General features: G+C 48.4%; 1 protein-coding gene across 1 annotated transcript in view; it reads left to right on the top strand.

The window, feature by feature from the left end:
* The window catches only part of Kcnq3 (potassium voltage-gated channel subfamily Q member 3), a 313,473-nt gene that overhangs the window by 266,933 nt on the left and 27,691 nt on the right, over window positions 1-18,849 (top strand). The window contains exons 4-8 of the mRNA XM_015486657.2: window positions 3,329-3,501; window positions 7,531-7,686; window positions 10,777-10,887; window positions 12,831-12,926; window positions 14,342-14,436. Coding sequence (XP_015342143.1) covers window positions 3,329-3,501; window positions 7,531-7,686; window positions 10,777-10,887; window positions 12,831-12,926; window positions 14,342-14,436 — 631 coding nt within the window. The remainder of the gene's footprint in view (window positions 1-3,328; window positions 3,502-7,530; window positions 7,687-10,776; window positions 10,888-12,830; window positions 12,927-14,341; window positions 14,437-18,849) is intronic.

Raw genomic sequence — 18,849 nt, 5'->3', positions numbered from 1 at the left:
CAGTACAATGATCTTAACATATCATACATTTGAATCAGATGGGATATATTTCTCATTTTTCTGAGTGTACAGGTTGCAGAATTACATTGGTCATGAAGTGGGATTCTTAATGCCATATTCCTACATGCACATAACATAACTTATTTTGTTTTTCTATGAATATTATAAGTGGATTTTTTGTACAGGTAAACTGAGAAGTTTGAGCAGTTATGCAGACTTATCAGAACCCTGATGCTTGCCCTCTCAGTTTTCCCAGATGACAGGTGTGTCTAGGGGTTCCCTGGATACAGTAAAAAAGCACATCAGATTTGAATTGAGAATTGATCATGTCACAAACTGAGACCAGAACATATAAACTTGTGGAGGTATGAAAGAGTGCAGTGTACTCAGCAAACCATGCATGCTTCCAGAAGATTCTCAGGAGCCAGCAGCTTAAGGAGCTCAGACTTCAGTGGACAAGCATTTATTTGAGTGTGTTCCTTGAAATCCTGTGTGTTCCTTGAATGCTCTTTTGAAAAATAGCTCTATAGTCAAAATCCTTTGGGAGTTTTTCTTCCTGCAATAAGTTTTCTGCCAGATCATGTTTCATGAAAACCACCCTTAAATCAAAGTTAAAAAGAGAAAGGAAAAGACTCCTCTCAACACCGTCACTATTGGATTCATGCATGGAGTATGGCAAGACCACTGCTACTGGCCATTTCATCTATAAATATGGTGGGATCCTCAGTAGAACCATTGAAAAGTCTGGGAAGGAGGTTGTGGATGGGAAAGAGCACCTGCAAGTGTGCCTGGGTTGTGGAGAAGCTGAAAGCTGAGCGTGAGTGTGGTACCACAATTGGCATCTCCCTGTGGAAACTGAAGAGCATCTAGGTAACTGTCATTGATACCCCAGGACACGGAGCCCATCAAAGACCAGGCTGCAGGCACATCTTGGGCTGACGGTGCTGTCCAGGTTGTTGCTGCTGGAGTAGGTGAATTTGAAGCTCGAATCTCCAAGAGTGGGCTGACCTGTGATCGAGCTCTTCTGGCTTAAACACCAGATGAGAAAGAACTAACTGTTGGTGTTAACAAAATGGTTTCCAATAGCCACCTGCAGCCAGAAGAGAGATGAGGAAATTGCTAAGGAAGTCACACCTACCTTAAGAAAACTGACTACAAGCTGACACACAGTGGCACTCATGCCCATTTCTGGTTGGAATGGTGATGTCTTCCTGGAGCACAGGGAACGGATGGAAAGCCACCCATAAAGGTGGCAATGCCAGTAGAACCCCACTGGGGGGAAGCTCTGGATTACATCTACCAGCAGCAACTCATCCAACTGAGGAGCCCTTGCCCCCACCCTCCAGAATGTCTACAAGATTGGTGGGATTAGCACTGTCCCAGGGGTCCGGGCAGAGACTGGTGTTCTCAAACCCAGCATGGTAGTCCCCTTGCTCCTATCAGTGTCACAACTGAAATAAAGTGTGTTGAATGACCATGAAGCTTTGAGGGAAGCTCCTCCTGGAGCCAGGGTGGGCTTCAGCGTCAAGTACATGTCTGTCACACATTTGTCACGGAAATGTTGCTGGTGATTGCAAAGATGACCCACCAGTGGAAGCAGCTGTCTTCACTGCCCAGATGATTATCCCAAGCCATCCGGGACACATCAGCACTGGCTGTGTCCTGTCCTGGGCTGCCAGACAACCCACGGCTTGCAAGTTTGCTGAGCTGAAAGAGAAGGTTGGTCACTGTTCTGGCAAGAAGCTGGAAGATGGTCCTAAATTCTTAAAATCTCATGATGACACCATCAATAAGCTCATGCATGTTGAGAGTGTCTCTGATTATCCTCCTGTAGGTTATGTTTGCTGTGCTTGGCACAAAGCAGCTGCTGAAGTGGCATCAGAGCAGTGGACGAGAAGGCTGCCGGAAGTGGCGATGTCACCAAGTCTGCCCAGAAAGCTCAGAAGTTCAAATATCTCCAGCACCTGGCACCTCAGGCTTGATCAGACGTCCCAGAACTGTGTGTCTCAGTTGGTCATTTAAGCTTTATAGTAGAAGATTGGTTAAAACAACACAAAACTTTCAAAAGGAAAGGAGGATATTTGCAGACTATTGGGGTTTTGTGTGTGTGTGTGGCAGTTTTAAGGTATTAGTTTTTTAAAATCAGTACTTGTAACAGAAAACAACTTGACGAAACATCTGTCAAAGAATTTTGAGACCCATTAAACTTATCACCAAGCTTACTGGGGAAAAGTACCTTTTGGAAAGGCTGAGCTTCGTTTGTATAGTTAAAATCCCACAGTGCATATTAGCGTACTAAAGACACTGAGAATCCTTCAGTAACAACTCGACTTCCAAAGAGTCTTTCCCAAATGTACTTGACCATGAGGCCCCCTTAGCTTGCCAACCCTCTGCAGGATGGTGGGGAGATCATTGGTGGGAGTGTTGGGTGTCCCTGAAGGAAACAGAGAGGGATCAGGCCCCTGTCTTTTGTGCTGGACTGTCTGATTCCAAGAGCTAGGGGCCTTTTTACAAGTGCTTCGTAGTCCCCTTGGCCCACCTCTAATGCCGGCAATGCCTGTGGTGGACATTTCCATGATACAAACATCTGCCCCCTGGGTGGGCCTCAATTTCCACAATATACCCTGAAACACCGGGAGATCAGTGGACTAATGCGGCTCAGAAGTGCGCAGGTGCTGACAACCCCAAGTTGACCCTCCACCAGCAGGGACAAGCGTCAAAGGACTAATGTGCCAGCTTCTCACTGTCCAGATGGATGAATTTGCAAGGTGCTCTTCCTACGGCTCCAAGGACCCAGCAGGGACCCTGATAGCACCCCTCACTTGTACATTTCTCCTTCTCCCGTCTCCCTCTCCTATCACTGAGGCTTCCTGGGATCATCTCCCCAACAGATTACTTGCACCCAAGTTCCTGTCTCAGGGATGTTTTGGGGGAGCAGTGGCTGAGCTTCAGGCTTCACCTCTGTAGCCTGAGTGTCCCTGATCCCCTCTTCTCCCCAGTTCACCTGAGAGTGAGTCTCAACTGCCACCCTGCAGGCCTTGGCAAATCCCTGCTCCGGGATCTAGAACAGTGTTGGAGGCCTGTTTCCAATCCCGACTCGACTAGTCTAGCAGTGTGGCCTTGGGCTGGCTCATGCACAGGGCATCTGCTTGATCATGCATCACAGAAAATACTGTTTTCCATGTGTGCTTGAAGGCCAGATTGAATGCAGCAGCTCTGAGCCCAGCCCTGCGGGGCACATGTGCATCTGCCCCAGCAGGCAGCATCAGGAAATGGCTGTGCCTTTACCTGACCTGTTCTCTGCCACTCTCACTGTCCTCTTCCCTAGACATCTTCGTGCTGATCGCCTCTGTGCCAGTGGTTGCTGTGGGAAACCAGGGCAATGTCCTGGCCACCTCCCTGCGAAGCCTGCGCTTCCTGCAGATCCTGCGCATGCTGCGGATGGACCGAAGGGGTGGCACCTGGAAGCTCCTGGGCTCGGCCATCTGCGCCCACAGCAAAGTAAGTGCCAGAGAGAAGTCACACGATTCCATGGGCTTCTCACCCAACTCTGCCTTTCCATGACATCTTCTCCCTTACAGTGTTCTCAGGGTTGGGTCCTTCTGCCACCATGGATGATGATGACCTGGAGCACGAGGGATATGTGCAGATGTGGTCCAGAGAAGCAGGGAGACCTGGGCTTAGCTCTCAGCTCCTCCATTGGCTTCATCCCTCACCCCCCTTTGGCCCTCAGTTTCCTCATTTCTAATGCTTGTGCTCCAGACGTTGGAGAAGGAGAGATGAACTCACACAGGGCAGATGTGGTGGGAGGGAAAGGTCGGAAGTCACACAGGCTGGTCTGGAAACCAACTCTACCTGTGGGACTTGGGGGATGTTTTTGTAACCACTTTAGGTCTTGGGTCCTGCATTTATAAAGTAGGAATGATAATTCGCCATATGGTTGGTGTGAGGATGACGTGAATTGACACAGGAGGAGCATTTACAACATACCCAGCCAGAGAAGTCATGTAGCTTCTCTCACTACGTAAAGCCCAAAGCACAGTGCCCAGAACACAGTGTCGGAATGGACTAGCCACCCCATGAGCCTGACGCTCTCATTCCCCCATTTCACCAATGAGGAAGCAGATGCAGAAAGAAGAAGCAACTTGCTCAAGATCACACAGTGGGACACAATCCCAGACAGTGCCTTTCCTGAGCCATATCCAAGAATTCACTGCTGTCTCTGTAAGCTCACATCTCTATGAGAGGCCAGAAAATGGTAGGGGTGGACTCAGTGTGGTCTCCTTCCAGAGTGCCACATGCCTAGGCTTCCAAGCTGCTCAGGCTTGGAAGCCAAGCAATTCTCTGGCTTCATGGCAATCCCTGGGTTTTCTTCCTATCGTTAACCCAAGCCTCCAGAGCCACTCTGCTTTAATCTGGCTGCTGAGCTGACCCTGGGGGAATGAGAGAAAGCCTCTGTCTCAGCTTAGCAGGAAATATCCTAGGGAGGCCAGTGCAGGAGAGAGCAGAGGGAGGGACCCCAGGACAGGCATTCTTTAAGGACATAAATTCAAAGCCACCTCCTTTGCTGAGTCTTTTGTGCCAACCATAGTGGGCACCCCTTTCCAAGGGACCTATAACCTCCCAGTCAGTAATCACATGCAGATAAATCACATGTACCCAAATCCCTGTCTTAGGTTGTGTTTCTGGGAAACTGGGCCTGAGGCAGTGAACCTGGGCAATTCAATACTAAGGGAATTCAGAGCTTTTCTTACATCACCGTGACCAAGCTGCCTCCAACTTCAAGACTCCACAATACACAGCTCCTGGGTCCTACATCTCAGATATGCACCCAGATACACTGGGGCGTGGTTTCCCACGAGATGGTATCTTATAGTAGACCAAATACAAGCTTAGAGCAAATTCAACTGGGTCCCTTGTTGAATGAAGCATCATTATGCAACACACAACTGTTTGCGTTGCTTTAAATAAAAACGTAAAACACGTAGGTCCCTCCACCTTAGAACGCCATTTCTTGCCGTAAGTGTTTTTTATTCCCTGTCTGTGCCACCTCTGTCCACAAGACTTGGTGAGGTGACAGTTTTCTTTACAGAGCTTTCTGTCTTCCTCCTGACCTCCAGTTTATCTTTTCTCAGAGGACATGTTCACTCCACCCTCCTGAGCTCAGTCATAACCTAGTACCCATGGGGCCCAGCTGATTGACAGCTCTGGTGGAAATTGGTGATAAAAATTTCTGGCTTGGGGTCCTGGCCCTACTTTCCTTAAGACTAGGATAGATGCCCTGTGTCTGCTGACTATTTACCGTGTGATTACCAGCAACCTTGGATGTTTGTGATATGATTCCTGAGGAAGGTGGGCCCACCCTGAAGCCAGACCCTTCCACTGAAGCAGGATCTCCTTCCCGGGGCTGGCAAAGGCTCTGGAGTGGAGCTGCCTGCTCACAGACCTTGGTTTACCAAGCTCTTCCCATGCCCCAAAGTGTGTGTTGTGAGTACTGGTGAAGGCCTGGGCTGTCAGAGCAGAGAGGAAACTCTTTCTAAGGGGACAAGCACATGCTGATCTTGTTTCCTCATCCATCCGTTAGCTCTGGGCTTGACTCCTCTGGACGCTCAGAGATGAAAGGTGGGAGGACTATGTTCCACAGGTCAAAACCTTTAAAGGTGATGCTCTCACTAGTTAGGATAGGCCAGGACTTGCTCTCAGAACAAATAAGTCCTGAGGTCACTGTTGTCCAGCAAAAGACACCTACATCTTGTTTTTGCAGTGTCTGCCGTACGTTGGGTAGACCTGATCTATCGTGAGAATGAAGCCTTGAGAAACTGAGGCAGGGGGAAAAGGGTCTGGTGCATCCTGCAAAATGACTGTAAGGGACAAGAAGGGACTTGCCCCCTTCACTTCCCCACATTGGCTGGACACCAGTCCTTACTCCCAGCCTGACTGCGGGGAGCCTCGGCACATGAAAGGAATGATTCTGCCACAAAACTGCTGGCAAAAATTGTGTCAAGTCAGGATTGCCTCAAATAGTGTTGTAAACGGCCGCGAAGCACAGAATGGGGACCCATTTCACTCCTCATTGGCAGCCATTGTACCATCTCTTAATAATCCTGCACCTCCAGCTTATCTGAGCCGCCGTGAGCAGACAGCTGTTTCTTTAGTCAGGCGCAGATGAAACTTCTGACTTGCATTTGGGAGCCAGGGAGTAAGAAAACACATAAACACGGGAACTGCATTCTACAAGGCAAGAGGCCACATTCAGACAGCCCCCAAGGAGGCAGCGTCCACCTAACCCTTGCCTTCTAGAACTCCCATCAGGAGTTCGCTGCTGGGCTGCCCCCCATCCCCTCTTGCTCTCGGCTGAGCTCAGGGGGTGCAGTGAGCAGTGATGCTCCAGATAGCGTGCCGCGCATCAGAGATGCAGGCTGCTGAGGGCAAGTGGAGGGGGAAGGAGCTCCAGCTGGGGGAGCAAGCCTCCCAGAACATTTCATGAGGGAGGTGACATGAGTCGAAGATGATGTGAGGCTTGTCATTTGGCCCCACCTCCGGGGTGGGGGTGGGGAGGTCAGGCAGCAGAAGGCAGCTGACGTGGGAGGACAGCAAGAGGGTGACTTGCCCTGACTCAGCAGAAGTAGGCTTCCCTCCAGACTGCATTTGCCAGTCACCTTGGCCTTCCTCCCCTCCAGCCTCCCGTGCTAAGCCTTGGCCTTGGGAGGGGATGAGAGAAGTAAAGGAGGCTGAAGCTGGAGGAGCACTCAGGACGGTCTCCAGTGCGGTGCTGGTCTCCGCCACCTCTCTGTGCTGTTTTCTCTGTCACTCAACATTTCCCTTCAAACCAACTGACTCCTTGTCTCCTTCCCCATTTACCTGGTCTGTCATGTGACAAGAACCATGAAGTCACGAGTTCATATATTATTTATGCTCATTTTTCATATGTTCTAAATCAATGCAGAACCATTTCACATAAAATCCACTTATCTGAATTTACCAGTGGTACACATGTCACTTTCAGGGTCCCTGTGGTCCAGTATCTTCAATCTAAAAGTGAGAATTCTAAGGTTGGGCAGTGGGGGATAATTTGCCCAGGGTCACATGGTAACTGGGTGGCAGGTCTATTCAGAGGGCTGTCCACTGTGCCATACTAGCTCTTCCTGGCCACAGATTTCCTCACAGTATTGAGATTTATCCTGGTTTTGTCAGTCCTGCATGGAATTCAATCCTGAGCCTTCTCTGTGAGAGAGTGGCCAGTCGGTCTTGACCTCTCACTGTCTCATGAGCTATGATATCAAGGTGACTATGAACAGAAGTCGTCCTCTCCTACTGGAACCACATATCCATTCCATTAATGAATGATGGGAATGATGTCCCTATTCCTGATCTCATTCTACTGTGATGGGAGGTGAAGGTCAGAGCAGGTGAATGACTGGTTTTCCCAGTCACAGAGCTGATAAATCCATAACTCCAGTGTGTCTGGCTCAAATGTTCATCCAAGGACTTCCTAATGGCTACTTCCCTCGTCCATTGTGACTCTTGCAGGAACTCATCACCGCCTGGTACATCGGCTTCCTGACTCTCATCTTGTCTTCATTTCTTGTCTACCTGGTTGAGAAGGATGTGCCGGAAGTGGACGCACAAGGAGAGGAGATGAAGGAGGAGTTTGAGACCTATGCAGATGCCCTCTGGTGGGGTCTGGTGAGTGACCTCCTTGAAGACCAGTCCTGTGGGGATTGACTGGTAGAGGCAGAGAGACCGAGGGCACGGCATTGGCACCCACAGTTAGGCAGCTGCACGCTGTGTGGGAGGTGAGAGCCAGGCCCCCTCCACCTCTCTGGCCACACTCCTGCACTTGGAGAGGACTTCCCTGCAGTATTTATAAGAAGCCAGGGTGGTGTGGAGACCCTCTCGGGTCACATTCTAGGGACACTGGAGGGCTCACTCCTCCTTACAGCAGCCTGAAGGAGATGCCAGGCCTTGGGACTCTCGTGGGTTACATCTCTTAAGTAGGCCGGGGGTTCCCTTCTCCTCAGAGCAGCCTGGGGGAGACGCCATTGTCTGGACCCTCCTGGTTCACGTCTCTAGGGACGCCCGGGGCTCCCTTCTCCTCAGAGTGGCCTGAGGGAGACGACTGGTGTGGGGACCCTCGTGGGTCGTGTCTCTAGGGACTCCCGGGGTTCCCTTCTCCTCAGAGCAGCCTGAGGAGGATGCCTGGTGTGAGGACCTTTGTGGGTCACATCTCTAAGAAGGCCCCGGGCTCCCTTCACCTCAGAGAGGCCTGAGGCAGACACCAGCATGGAGACCCTTCTGGGTCCCCTGAGCCGTGAGCAGCTCCTGCGCTGGGCTGGCCAAAGGGGGCATGGTCAGCAAGGGGCGGGGCCTCACTGCCATCTTTAGTGCCGCCTCCTTGAGAGTGAGGAGTTGGCTTTCCCCTCAGGACCAACCCGGGAGAGGCCTAGTCCTGGGAGTGTTGGGTCACTCCACAGGGAGGGGCAGAGCTCCCTTCTCAGAGCAGCCTCAGTGGACTCTTGGCTTAGGGACTTTCATGAGTCATGTCTCTAGGGATGCCCAGGGGGCTCCTCCTTAAAGCAGCCTGAGGGAGACGCCTGGTGTGGGAACTCTCCTGGGCCATGTCTCTAGGGATGCCTGGGGCTCCCTTCTCAGAGTGGCTTGAGGGAGACGCCAGCATGGGGATCCTCATGGGTGGCATCTCTAGGGATGCCTGGGGCTCCCTTCTCTTCAGAGTGGCCTGAGGGAGACGCCTGGTGTGGGGACCCCATTGGGTCATGTTCCTAGGGATTCCCAGGGCTCCCTTCTCAGAGTGGCCTGGGGGAGATGCCAGTGTGGGGACCCTCCTGGGTCACATCTCTAGGGACACTTGAGGTTCCCTTCTCAGAGCAGCCTGAGGGAGATGCCAGGCATGTGGACCCTTGTGTCTCTAGTGGGGCCTGGGGTTCCCTTCTCAGAGCAGCTTCTGGTAGACACCTGTCTTAGGGACTCATGCGTCATGTCTCTAAGGATGTCTGGGTTCCCTTCTCAGAGCAGCCCGAGGGAGATGCCAGCATAGGGACCCTTGTTGGTCAAGTCTCTAGGGAGGCCTGTGGCTGAGGGAGAAGATCCCCAGGCATGACGATCTCCTGAGTCATGTCTCTAGGGATGCTTGGGTTTCCCTTTGCAGAGCAGCCTGAGGGAGATGCCATGCTTGGGGACCCTTGTGGGTCCAGTGAAGCCTTGGGTTCTCTTCTCCTCAGAGCAACCTGAGGGAGATGTTTCACTTAGGGACCCTCCTCGGTTGTTTCTCTAATGAAGCCTGGAGTTCCCTTCTCAGAGCAGCCTGGGGGAGATGCCTAGCTTGAGGACCCACCTGGGTCACATCTCTAGGGTTACTCAGAGCTCCCTTCTCCTCAAAGCAACCTGAGGGAGAAGCCCAGCTTGGGAACCCTCATGGGTCACATCTCTAGGGACACCTGGAGTTCCTTTCTCAGAGGAGCCTCAGGCAGATGCCTTTCTTAGGGACCCTTGTGGGTCATGTCTCTAGGGATGTCTGGAGTTCCCTTCTCCTCAGAGTAGCCTGGGTGAGATGCCTGGCTTGGGGACCTTCATGGGTCATATTTCTACAAGAAGCCAGGGTGCATGACAGTCTGATCACACGGCCATCTGGGACCTTACCTTATGAGTCTCAGGTTGGTGGTAGTAGCCAGGCCAGGCATGTGCAAACAGACACATGGCAGATACACACAAGAGCACCCAGACCTGAAGACATGCCTGGAGATGCACAGTCCCACGCCACCAAGATATTAGAGCTGGCATTTATTGAAGTCCTGTTTCAGATTTTCACTCCAGGTAGATTGCATTTACTAATGAACTTTAAGGTTAAACTCCTATTATTAACTCCTTTTGAAAAAATGGGGAGATTGAGGCATAAAAAGATTAAGTGACTAATTTAAGGTCCCTCAGCCACTAGAGAGTTGAACTTGAAATCATATGAGGCATTGGACTCCAGCAGCCATGTGTTGCCTGCTCTGTATCCTTCTCCACCTGCAGATACATGTACATGCATTCATGTAAATACACCTGGAATATACCACACATGAAGAACAGACACATGCACACATTACACACTGAGTGCAAATATACTCACAAATACAGATCACTCACCTGGCTTTGTGTAAACTCACACATTCACAGATCCGTAGGCCCCTCAGTATCCACAGAGAACTGGTTCCAAACCCCCCTACCCCCTTGAGCATATCAAAATCTACAGAGGCTTAATACTGTGATATAAAATGGTATAAGGTATGCACACAACCTTTATACATTTTCCTGTGTATTTAAATCACATCTAGATGACTTACAACATCTCATACAATGTCAATATTGAGTAAATAGCTATTAGTATTTCTTATTTGACTTATTTTATGCTGTATTATTATTTTAATTGTTTTATTATCCAAACATTATTGATCTACAGTTGTTGAATCCAAGGACGTGGAATTGAGGATACAGAGGGCCATCTGTATATGTAGAATACACACACACACACACACACACACACACTTGTTTGAATTTATTGAAATATCTGTTGACTGCTTGATAGGAAAGCCCTACCTTCAAAACAGGGTGTGGTTTCAAGACTTTTATATAAGTTACTTGTACTGGTGCCTTTTCTTGCATGGGAACCTTGTTATAAATGGGAGTGAGCAGAGCTGGGACTTGGGCAGAGCTCAGCTCGCATGTCACTGCGTTCCCCTTCCCAGGGAGCCCATGTTTGAACTCCTCTCTCTTCAGATCACACTGGCCACTATTGGCTATGGAGACAAAACTCCCAAGACCTGGGAAGGCCGTCTGATTGCTGCCACCTTTTCCTTAATTGGTGTCTCCTTCTTTGCCCTTCCAGCGGTAAGTACCTTGGACATGGGATAGGCAGGACCACTCACTGTCTAGTCCCAGCTCAAATCCCAGCCCAGTTCTCAACCTTTTGCACCCGAAATTCCAAGCCCTGTTGGTTCACTGGCTACTCCTGTAAGCATGGTTGTCCTCTCCCCTTCCATAGCTCGTGCCACTTCCCTTTGCCAGGAGTGAGTGATCCCTCCAAACATCCACTCCTCTTCCAAGACCCAGTTTCAATGCTATCTTCTTGGCTGGGCTAACTGGTTCCTCTTAGGGCATACCTCCATGCTGAGCTTGCACATTTCCACACCTGTCTCCCTAGAGGATGGAGATGCCTGGGGGCTGACATTCTGTCTTTCAAACTTGTATCCCAGAGCCTCGCACTGGGGAAGGTTTTCATGCATGTGAACTCCCTTCCTTTGCTAGTCAGCTTTTCATTGCTGTAGTCAAAATACCGGTCAAGGACACCTTCAATGGGGACAGGTTATTTTGGTTCATGGTTTCAGAGGTTTAGTCCCTAGTGGGCCAACTTCATTCCTCTGGGCCCAAGATGGGGCAGAACATCATGGTGGAAGGGTGTGTGTTGGGCGGTGGGGACATTGCTCTCTCCAGAAGCAGAGAGGGAGAGACAGTAAAAGGAGAAGGAACCACAGGGAAGATGCACCCTTCCAGGGCACACCCCACTGACCCACCTCCTTCAGCCACACCCCACCTGCCTTTAGTTACCACCCAGGCAGTCTGTCCAAACTAGGACGAACTGATTACATCACAGCTTTCATAATCTGATCATTTCACATCTGATATTCCTGCATTAACACAGGAACTTTAGGGGTTACCTCATATCCAAGCCATAACACTTCCTTATATAAAAATCCATTTCCCTCAAGAGGAAGTCTTGCTAGGTGATAGAATAACATCCCCAATCCCACATCTAGGGTGTAACAATTAAAATCAGTGGCACATATTGAACTTTCTATGTGGCCTACATCATGCCAAATGCTTTACCTATATCAACTCACTTGATCTTCATGACCACACTAGGAGTTTGATGCTGTATTCTTCTCCAATTTCCAGATGACAAAAGTAAGGCTTGATTAGGATACTAATATTCCTGGGTTGTGGAGACAAGAATCCCAAACCTGGCCAGTCCTGAAGCCCAGCTCTTAATCATGGAGCTTGGAAAGAACTTTCTCAGATAACACTCTCTTGGTGGCCCCCTTCACCCTCCATTCTTTTGGTGGTGAAGTTCTTCTCCATCACCCGGCTCTTTCTCCCACTTTGCCTATTTTTTCCTAGGCTGTTTGACCTCGAGGATCTCACCTTCCTGCATCTTAGTCTTCTTCTGGGTGAATCAGGCAAAGCAGAGCAGGGAACTGCGTGGCACCTAAGTTCTCTTTTATTTTGAAATGTATGTGCTTCTATCCACTAAATCCACATGCACATCTGACCTGGAAGTCAAAACAGATCACAGTTCTGAGAAATTAAGGCTACAGTACATGTCTCTAGTGACAATTCAAGCAGCTAGAATATTTTAAAAATTCCACTAACATTTCCTGGGCCTCCAATCTGTGCCAGACCTTTTTTTTTTTTTTTTTTTGACAGTTCCTATATGTCATCTCACTTTTGTCTTAACACAATCATCAGGTGGGTACTGTGACCCAAATCCCTGTGGAAGAAACTGAGATGCAGGACGGATAAGAGGCTTGACCAGGTCTCATAGATGGACAGCGGCAGCGAGTATGGAAGCCAGGCCCTCCTGACCTCTGGCTTGTTGCCCTTAATCAAGCTCCCAGCTCTCTCAAGGGGAAGAATGGTGTCTTTCCCCCTTCTCCGCTTCATGCAATGATGTCATTGTGGGGTCATTAAGCCCTACAATACCTGCTACCCTGGCAGTGGGCCTGGGATACCAGGAGAGTCTTGGGGCCTGACTATGGGCCCTACTCTTTCTGCAGGGCATCCTGGGGTCAGGGTTGGCCCTCAAGGTTCAAGAGCAGCACCGTCAGAAGCACTTTGAGAAAAGGAGGAAGCCAGCTGCTGAGCTCATCCAGGTCTGTCTACCTGAGAATGAACTGGAATAGTGACCCGGGACATACAGTATGTGTGTGTGTGTGTGTGTGTGTGTGTGTGTGAGAGAGAGAGAGAGAGAGAGAGAGAGAGAGAGAGAGCAAAAGAGAGAGCAAAATAGAGAGAGATACAGAGAGAGAGAGAGAGAGAGAGAGCAAAAGAGAGAGAGATACAGAGAGAGACAGAGAGAGAGACAGAGAGCGAACACACACACACACACACAGGAGTGGGCCTGCTTGCATATGTTCGCTGTGGGTGGCTATGGGCATTGCCAGGGTTATCCATTTGACCTGTCTCTACCTGTTCTGAAGGTGACAGTCTAGTATCTCCTATCCAAGTTCTAAACCAACCATGAAATAGATGCAGGACTCATGTGAACCCATCAGCCATTTTACTGATAATGTTGGAGTAGAAAATTTGGTTTAGACCTGTGAGCCCACTAGGCCTGCTTCGTATTCCAGGTTTCACCTTGAGACCCAAAAGGAAGAGTCAATAGCCTATAGTCAAGTACTTAGCCAGTGAACCACAAGGACTGTGGGCCCTCACATCTGCCAAAGAGAGAGAGGGCCCATAAGCCAAGAGAGATAGTGATTCCTTACATGTGCAAACTATTGAGCCACTGCACCTGTGTATCCCAGCCAGGGCATTCATGGAGAAGTGGATGCTGGACCCCTGCCAGCTTGTCACCAGCAGTCCCCTCACCAGAGGCTGGGCTTGAGAGAGACGTTAGCAGTAGTTAGAAAGGCAGAAGCCCTCCTCTTAGACCTCAGGAGGAGTCCTGCTTCATGCTGACGTGGGCTGTGGGGAGCGTGGCAGTGCAGTGAGAAGGACAAAGGGGTGTCCCAGCTGTGGCCATCTAAGTGCTCAGGACCTGGCTGCCCACTTTGAATTTGTGTCCAGTTGTAGTGGTTTTCTCTGTGGGTCTCTGGGGCTGACACAGCATGGTACATGATGGTGTCCTACAGACTGTAGTTCTGAGGTGGGTCCCAACCTCCAAGTCTGGTGCATTATCCCTGAAACCCCAAGCCATCAGAGCATCCCAGGGGCAAACCTCATGTCCCAGGCTCTCTGCCTTGCACCCTGAAGTGACCACAAAAGACAGTTTGTTTTCCTATCTATTTGACTGAGAAGACTCCTGGAACCTTCTGGAAAGAGTAGTTCCTCTTTATTCCAGTTCATCTCTCTCCATACTCCTATCCACCAAGACACCAGTTACAACTCTGAGAAAGTCAAGGAAGTTTTTTCCCACAGGGGTTATAGAAAGCTGAGAACCTCAGTTTCTCTGAAGGTCAGTTCTATGCAAATTCAAACCTAAGGCTTTGTAGTGTCATAATGTAGTGGGACTGTGTGTGATGGTTTCAGTGCTACTTTATTCCTGCCCCTCTGTTCTCCTCCCCAGGCTGCCTGGAGGTATTATGCTACCAACCCAAACAGGATCGACCTTGTGGCAACATGGAGATTTTATGAATCGGTCGTCTCTTTTCCATTCTTCAGGCAAGTGACCACTTATCTGAATGCTTAGGCCATGGTTGACTATCCCTCCAGTGGTCTATTTGTGTTATGGCCCCCACAGTTGCCTGGAGGACATCTGCTAGGGCAAGGGGGCTTCCCATCATGGACTGCACATTAGCATCAACTGGGAGCCTAAAACTCCAGATGACCAGGATACACTCAGGGTATTGAAGTCAGAATCTTCAGGGCTAGGCTTGGGCATCCACGTTTCCAAAAGCTCCCCAGGTGACTCCAGTGTGCTGCCAGAGGTTAGCAGCTGGACAGTGTGAAGTGGCTGATAAGGAAAGTTCCTATCTATGTATGAGCAGAGGACAGGGTTGAGAAAGTGGAAGCCTGCACCCACAGCTGCCTTAGCAATGCTGGGTGTCCTCCCTAGAATGCACACCACCCTGGACTGTGGAAAAGGGAAGGTGAAAGAGGACAAAAGAGTCCTCTGGAAACTCAATGATGCTGTTTTGTGTTCTCAAGGTTGAAAGGAAGAAAAAATAGACTTTTCCCATGGCCAGCATGTAGGAATAGGGAAATTAGTGTACATTGATGTCCACTGTGTTCCACATTTCTAAGTGCTTATTTGACTTAATCCTCACGGGTACCCTAGGAGATAAGTCGGGGGTTCTCAAACGTCAAGATGTATTAGACTGGAGGAGCATTTTGGAAATGCAGACCCAGCTTCAGTGATACTGATGGAGGACTGGGGGAAAACAACATGGAACAGGAGCCTAGGAGATCCACTCATGGCCACATGCGTACGCACATAGTGCACACCTGGAGACAGGCTGAGAGTTAGCAAGATCTACTTGCAGATAAGCCAACTGAGGCTCTGAACGTCAGACACTGACCAATGTTAAAACCTAGAGGTTTCCAAAGCCCATGGCCTTTTATCTCCCTGGGCTTCTGAAGGAGACTGCTCCTTCCCACATTTCAGGTTCTGGAGTTCTGAGCTCATGCCTTGAAGTCTGTGGGTAGAAAGTTGACTCCTAGAACCCTTGAAAGGAAACCTAGATGGACAGTGAGCTTGTTCCTGGGGTTTATTGTTATAGAAAATACAGAAAATTATGGCACTGGAAAGAAACATGTGGCACTTGAAGATGAAGAAGAATAGGTTCAGCAAAATCTTTCCCAAAGGCTGAGCACAGCCCTTTGTTTTTGGTATCTTTTATACAGTACAATCTTCTGGGGTTTCAAGAGTTTCTCATGCAAGTAGCCTTGATTTCCTTTCCCTCTTTCCAGGCAGCTCTGGTTCCGGCCACAGCTGCTGAGCAAGCATGATTACAGAAGCAGAAACAAGCGGGTTGCAGTTATTAACAGAGATAAAAAGAAAAATCTTAGGAAGAAATTGCCACTTCATTAAGACACTCTCAAACATGTTTTCCCAATGAGTCTGACATTTTAGGGCCATATTATAAGCCTGTAGTGGTCGAGTGACTCGCTCAGTGGCCAGTCTCTGAAGGCTGCTTCAGTTTATCTTTCTACTCTCAACACCAGACTGTGGTCAAGATTTAAGAAAAAACAAGGAATTTGGGTTCTCATTTCCCTGCCTAGAACCTTTCAGTGAGTAAACATGACAAAAAGATGAAAATGAAAATCCAAAACTTTACACGAACTTCAGATCCTGCAAGACCAGACCCTGCTAACTTCTCCCCTGCAATCCTGTCATGTCTCTCTTCCTCAAGAGATTCTGGGGGCATGAGCACCTTTCCACTCAGGGCATCCAATCCACCAGTATATTTGAGTGCTATGTGCTAAGCACTGGGCCAGACCAGGGAGGGTCCTCAATGACTTGCGAGTGAATCTAATTTTAGTACTGAAGTCCTAGGAGCCAGAGAATGACACTATCTGATCTGTTTCAGAAAGAAGACAGAGGGTGATTCCACAGGCTCAAGATCGAAGGAGATCAGCTAGCAAATGACTATGGGGCTCAGGGTCAGGGCAATGAGGGCCCAGGCCCTCAAGGTAAAAGCAGTAAGAAGGGAGAGGAGAGGAAGGATCTGAAAAAGAATAAGCAAGAGGGACCAATACCTGCGGAAGGGTTGGGGAGGTGAGAGGTACCTTCAGTGTGAGTCTTCAGGGGATGAATGATCTGTTGGGCTTACCACTGGGTTCCCTGACTTGTTCTTAGACTTAGTCACTCAGAATATAACCTATACAGTTCCTTTTGTTTCTGAAAGTCTATTATTCCCGTAATCATTTAGAGCCTAGGTAGTATAAAGCAGGCTCCCTAGAACAGACAGGTGGCTGACTTCCCCCTAAGTGTGACCTTGAACTCAAAAACAAGAACCTGTGCAACCACATTGGGTGCAGAATCAAGAGGATTTTCATTTTCTATGCCTCCCAAGGCCTTGGCAGTGGTCCTTTTCTTGGGGGTTAATTAATTATAAATAAGGCATTGTCCTAGCTGTCAGAGACTTGGAGGACTACATTGTGCTGCAGATAGCTGCTGTGATATGGGAATGGCTTTTAAACTAAGAGAGAACATTTCTTTTTTCTCTCAAGGACAAAAGTATAGAGTCACTAGAGAAATTCACTAACAAGGCAGTCCCTTGGGGAAATAATGTCCCTGAGTTTCAGTCTACTTCATGTTAATGGCAAGAAGTACCTGACAATACACTGACATGTCCTCACCTACCTCCTGGAGGATTCTTTTGCCATATGCTTAATTTTTTAAATAACAATTTTATTGAGATACATTTCACAGTCCATAAGAGGATTTTACCTACCACAAAAGGTATCCTGTTAAAGTAGACAATATGGTAGCTTTCAGTATATTTGTGATGTTAGGCACTGACCACCACTATATAACTCCAGAAAATTTTCCTTACCCCAGAGAGAAACTCTATATCCATTATCAGTTATTCATTGTTCCTTCTTTCTTCCCAACACTGCAACCACTAATCTGCTTCTGTCTCTCTTCTGCCTATTCTGAACATTTCATGTAGTAACAAAATCATATTATACATTGCCTTTTGTATATGTTTTCTTTCACTAACATGGTGGCTTCAGGTTCCATCCATGCTGCAGTGCTCATCAGAACTTTGTTCCTTACTGTGGGTTGAATAATACCCAGTGACATACACCACATTATGCTTACCCATTCATCACTTGACAGAATCCAGTGTTGTTTCTAGACTTTAGATATTAGGAAGACCACAGCTGTGAATATTCAGATCCATGTCATTTTATGGTCACCTTTTCAATTACTTTGAGTATAAACTTGTGAGTAGAAATGGTAGCTCTATGTTTAACTTCTTACGGAACTGCCAGACTGTTTTCCACAGTGGTTAGACCATTTTACTTTCTTGCCAAAGGTTTTGAAGGATGAAGTTGTGTAGCCCATCTATTTTCTGCTCAGTATAGTCCTTTATCAATTTGCAGGTATGTGTTTGGGTCTAGCCATGATGGACAGTGGAGTTCCATTTTTAGTTTTCTTTTATTACCACCTATAATTATAAACTTGTTGTTTTTGAATTACAGAGGACATCAGAGAGTTTCACATGTTCTACAGCAGTACTACCCAATACGGCAGCCTTGGCCATATGTGGCTATTGAGCATTGGACTGTTCTTAGTGCAATGAGGAATTTAATTTTTATATATTTTTTAATATAAAAAGCCATGTGTGACCAGCACGGCTCTGAAATTGTTAGATAACAGAACTGAAATAGAGATGTGGAGACTCAGGCCCAGGAAGTAGAAGTTACTTGACCAAGAACAGCTAGTTTACTGTGGAACCCGGACTTGTTCCTTCTGTGACCAGTCAAGGCTATCGGAATACTTAGAAATGGAGAAGGGGAGCCATAGACAGTGTGGCCAAACATTGAACCTGACTTTATACATACTATCTTATTTTACATTTAGAATGTTCTAAAAGGTAAGTAGAAGGAGCAACTCTATTTTTATAGATAAAGAATCAGAGTGTGTTATTCAGCTTTCTGTTGTGCCAAAATACCTGAGAAAATCAACTTACAGGAGGAAAGATTGACCTTGGCTCATGGTTTCACAAGTTTCAGTCCATGGTCAGCTGATTCCATGGCTCCGGGCCTGAGGCAGAGCAGAACGTCCCAGCAGAAGGAAAAGAGCGTGATGGAGGAAAGTTGCCCAGCTCATAATGACCATGAAGCAGAGAGAGAGAGAAAGGCAGAGAGAGGCAGAGAGGGAGAGGGAGAGGGAGAGGGAGAGGGAGGGAGAGAGAGAGAGAGAGAGAGAGAGACAGAGAGAGAGAGAGAGAGAGAAAGGCAGAGAGAGGAAGGATCTGGGGTGGTAAATGTCCTTCCAGGGCACGCCAACTTCCTACAAGTAGGCCGCCTCCTACAGTTTCCACCACTTCCCAGTAATGCCATCAGCTATGACTCTGTTAATGGGTGAACCCATTGATGGGGTTAGAGTCCCCGTGGTTCAGT

This window comes from Marmota marmota, unplaced genomic scaffold (genome assembly GCF_001458135.2).
Source record: "Marmota marmota marmota unplaced genomic scaffold, marMar, whole genome shotgun sequence".
NCBI classification, from domain to species: domain Eukaryota; kingdom Metazoa; phylum Chordata; class Mammalia; order Rodentia; family Sciuridae; genus Marmota; species Marmota marmota.
This window is presented reverse-complemented; position numbering and strand designations above follow the sequence as displayed.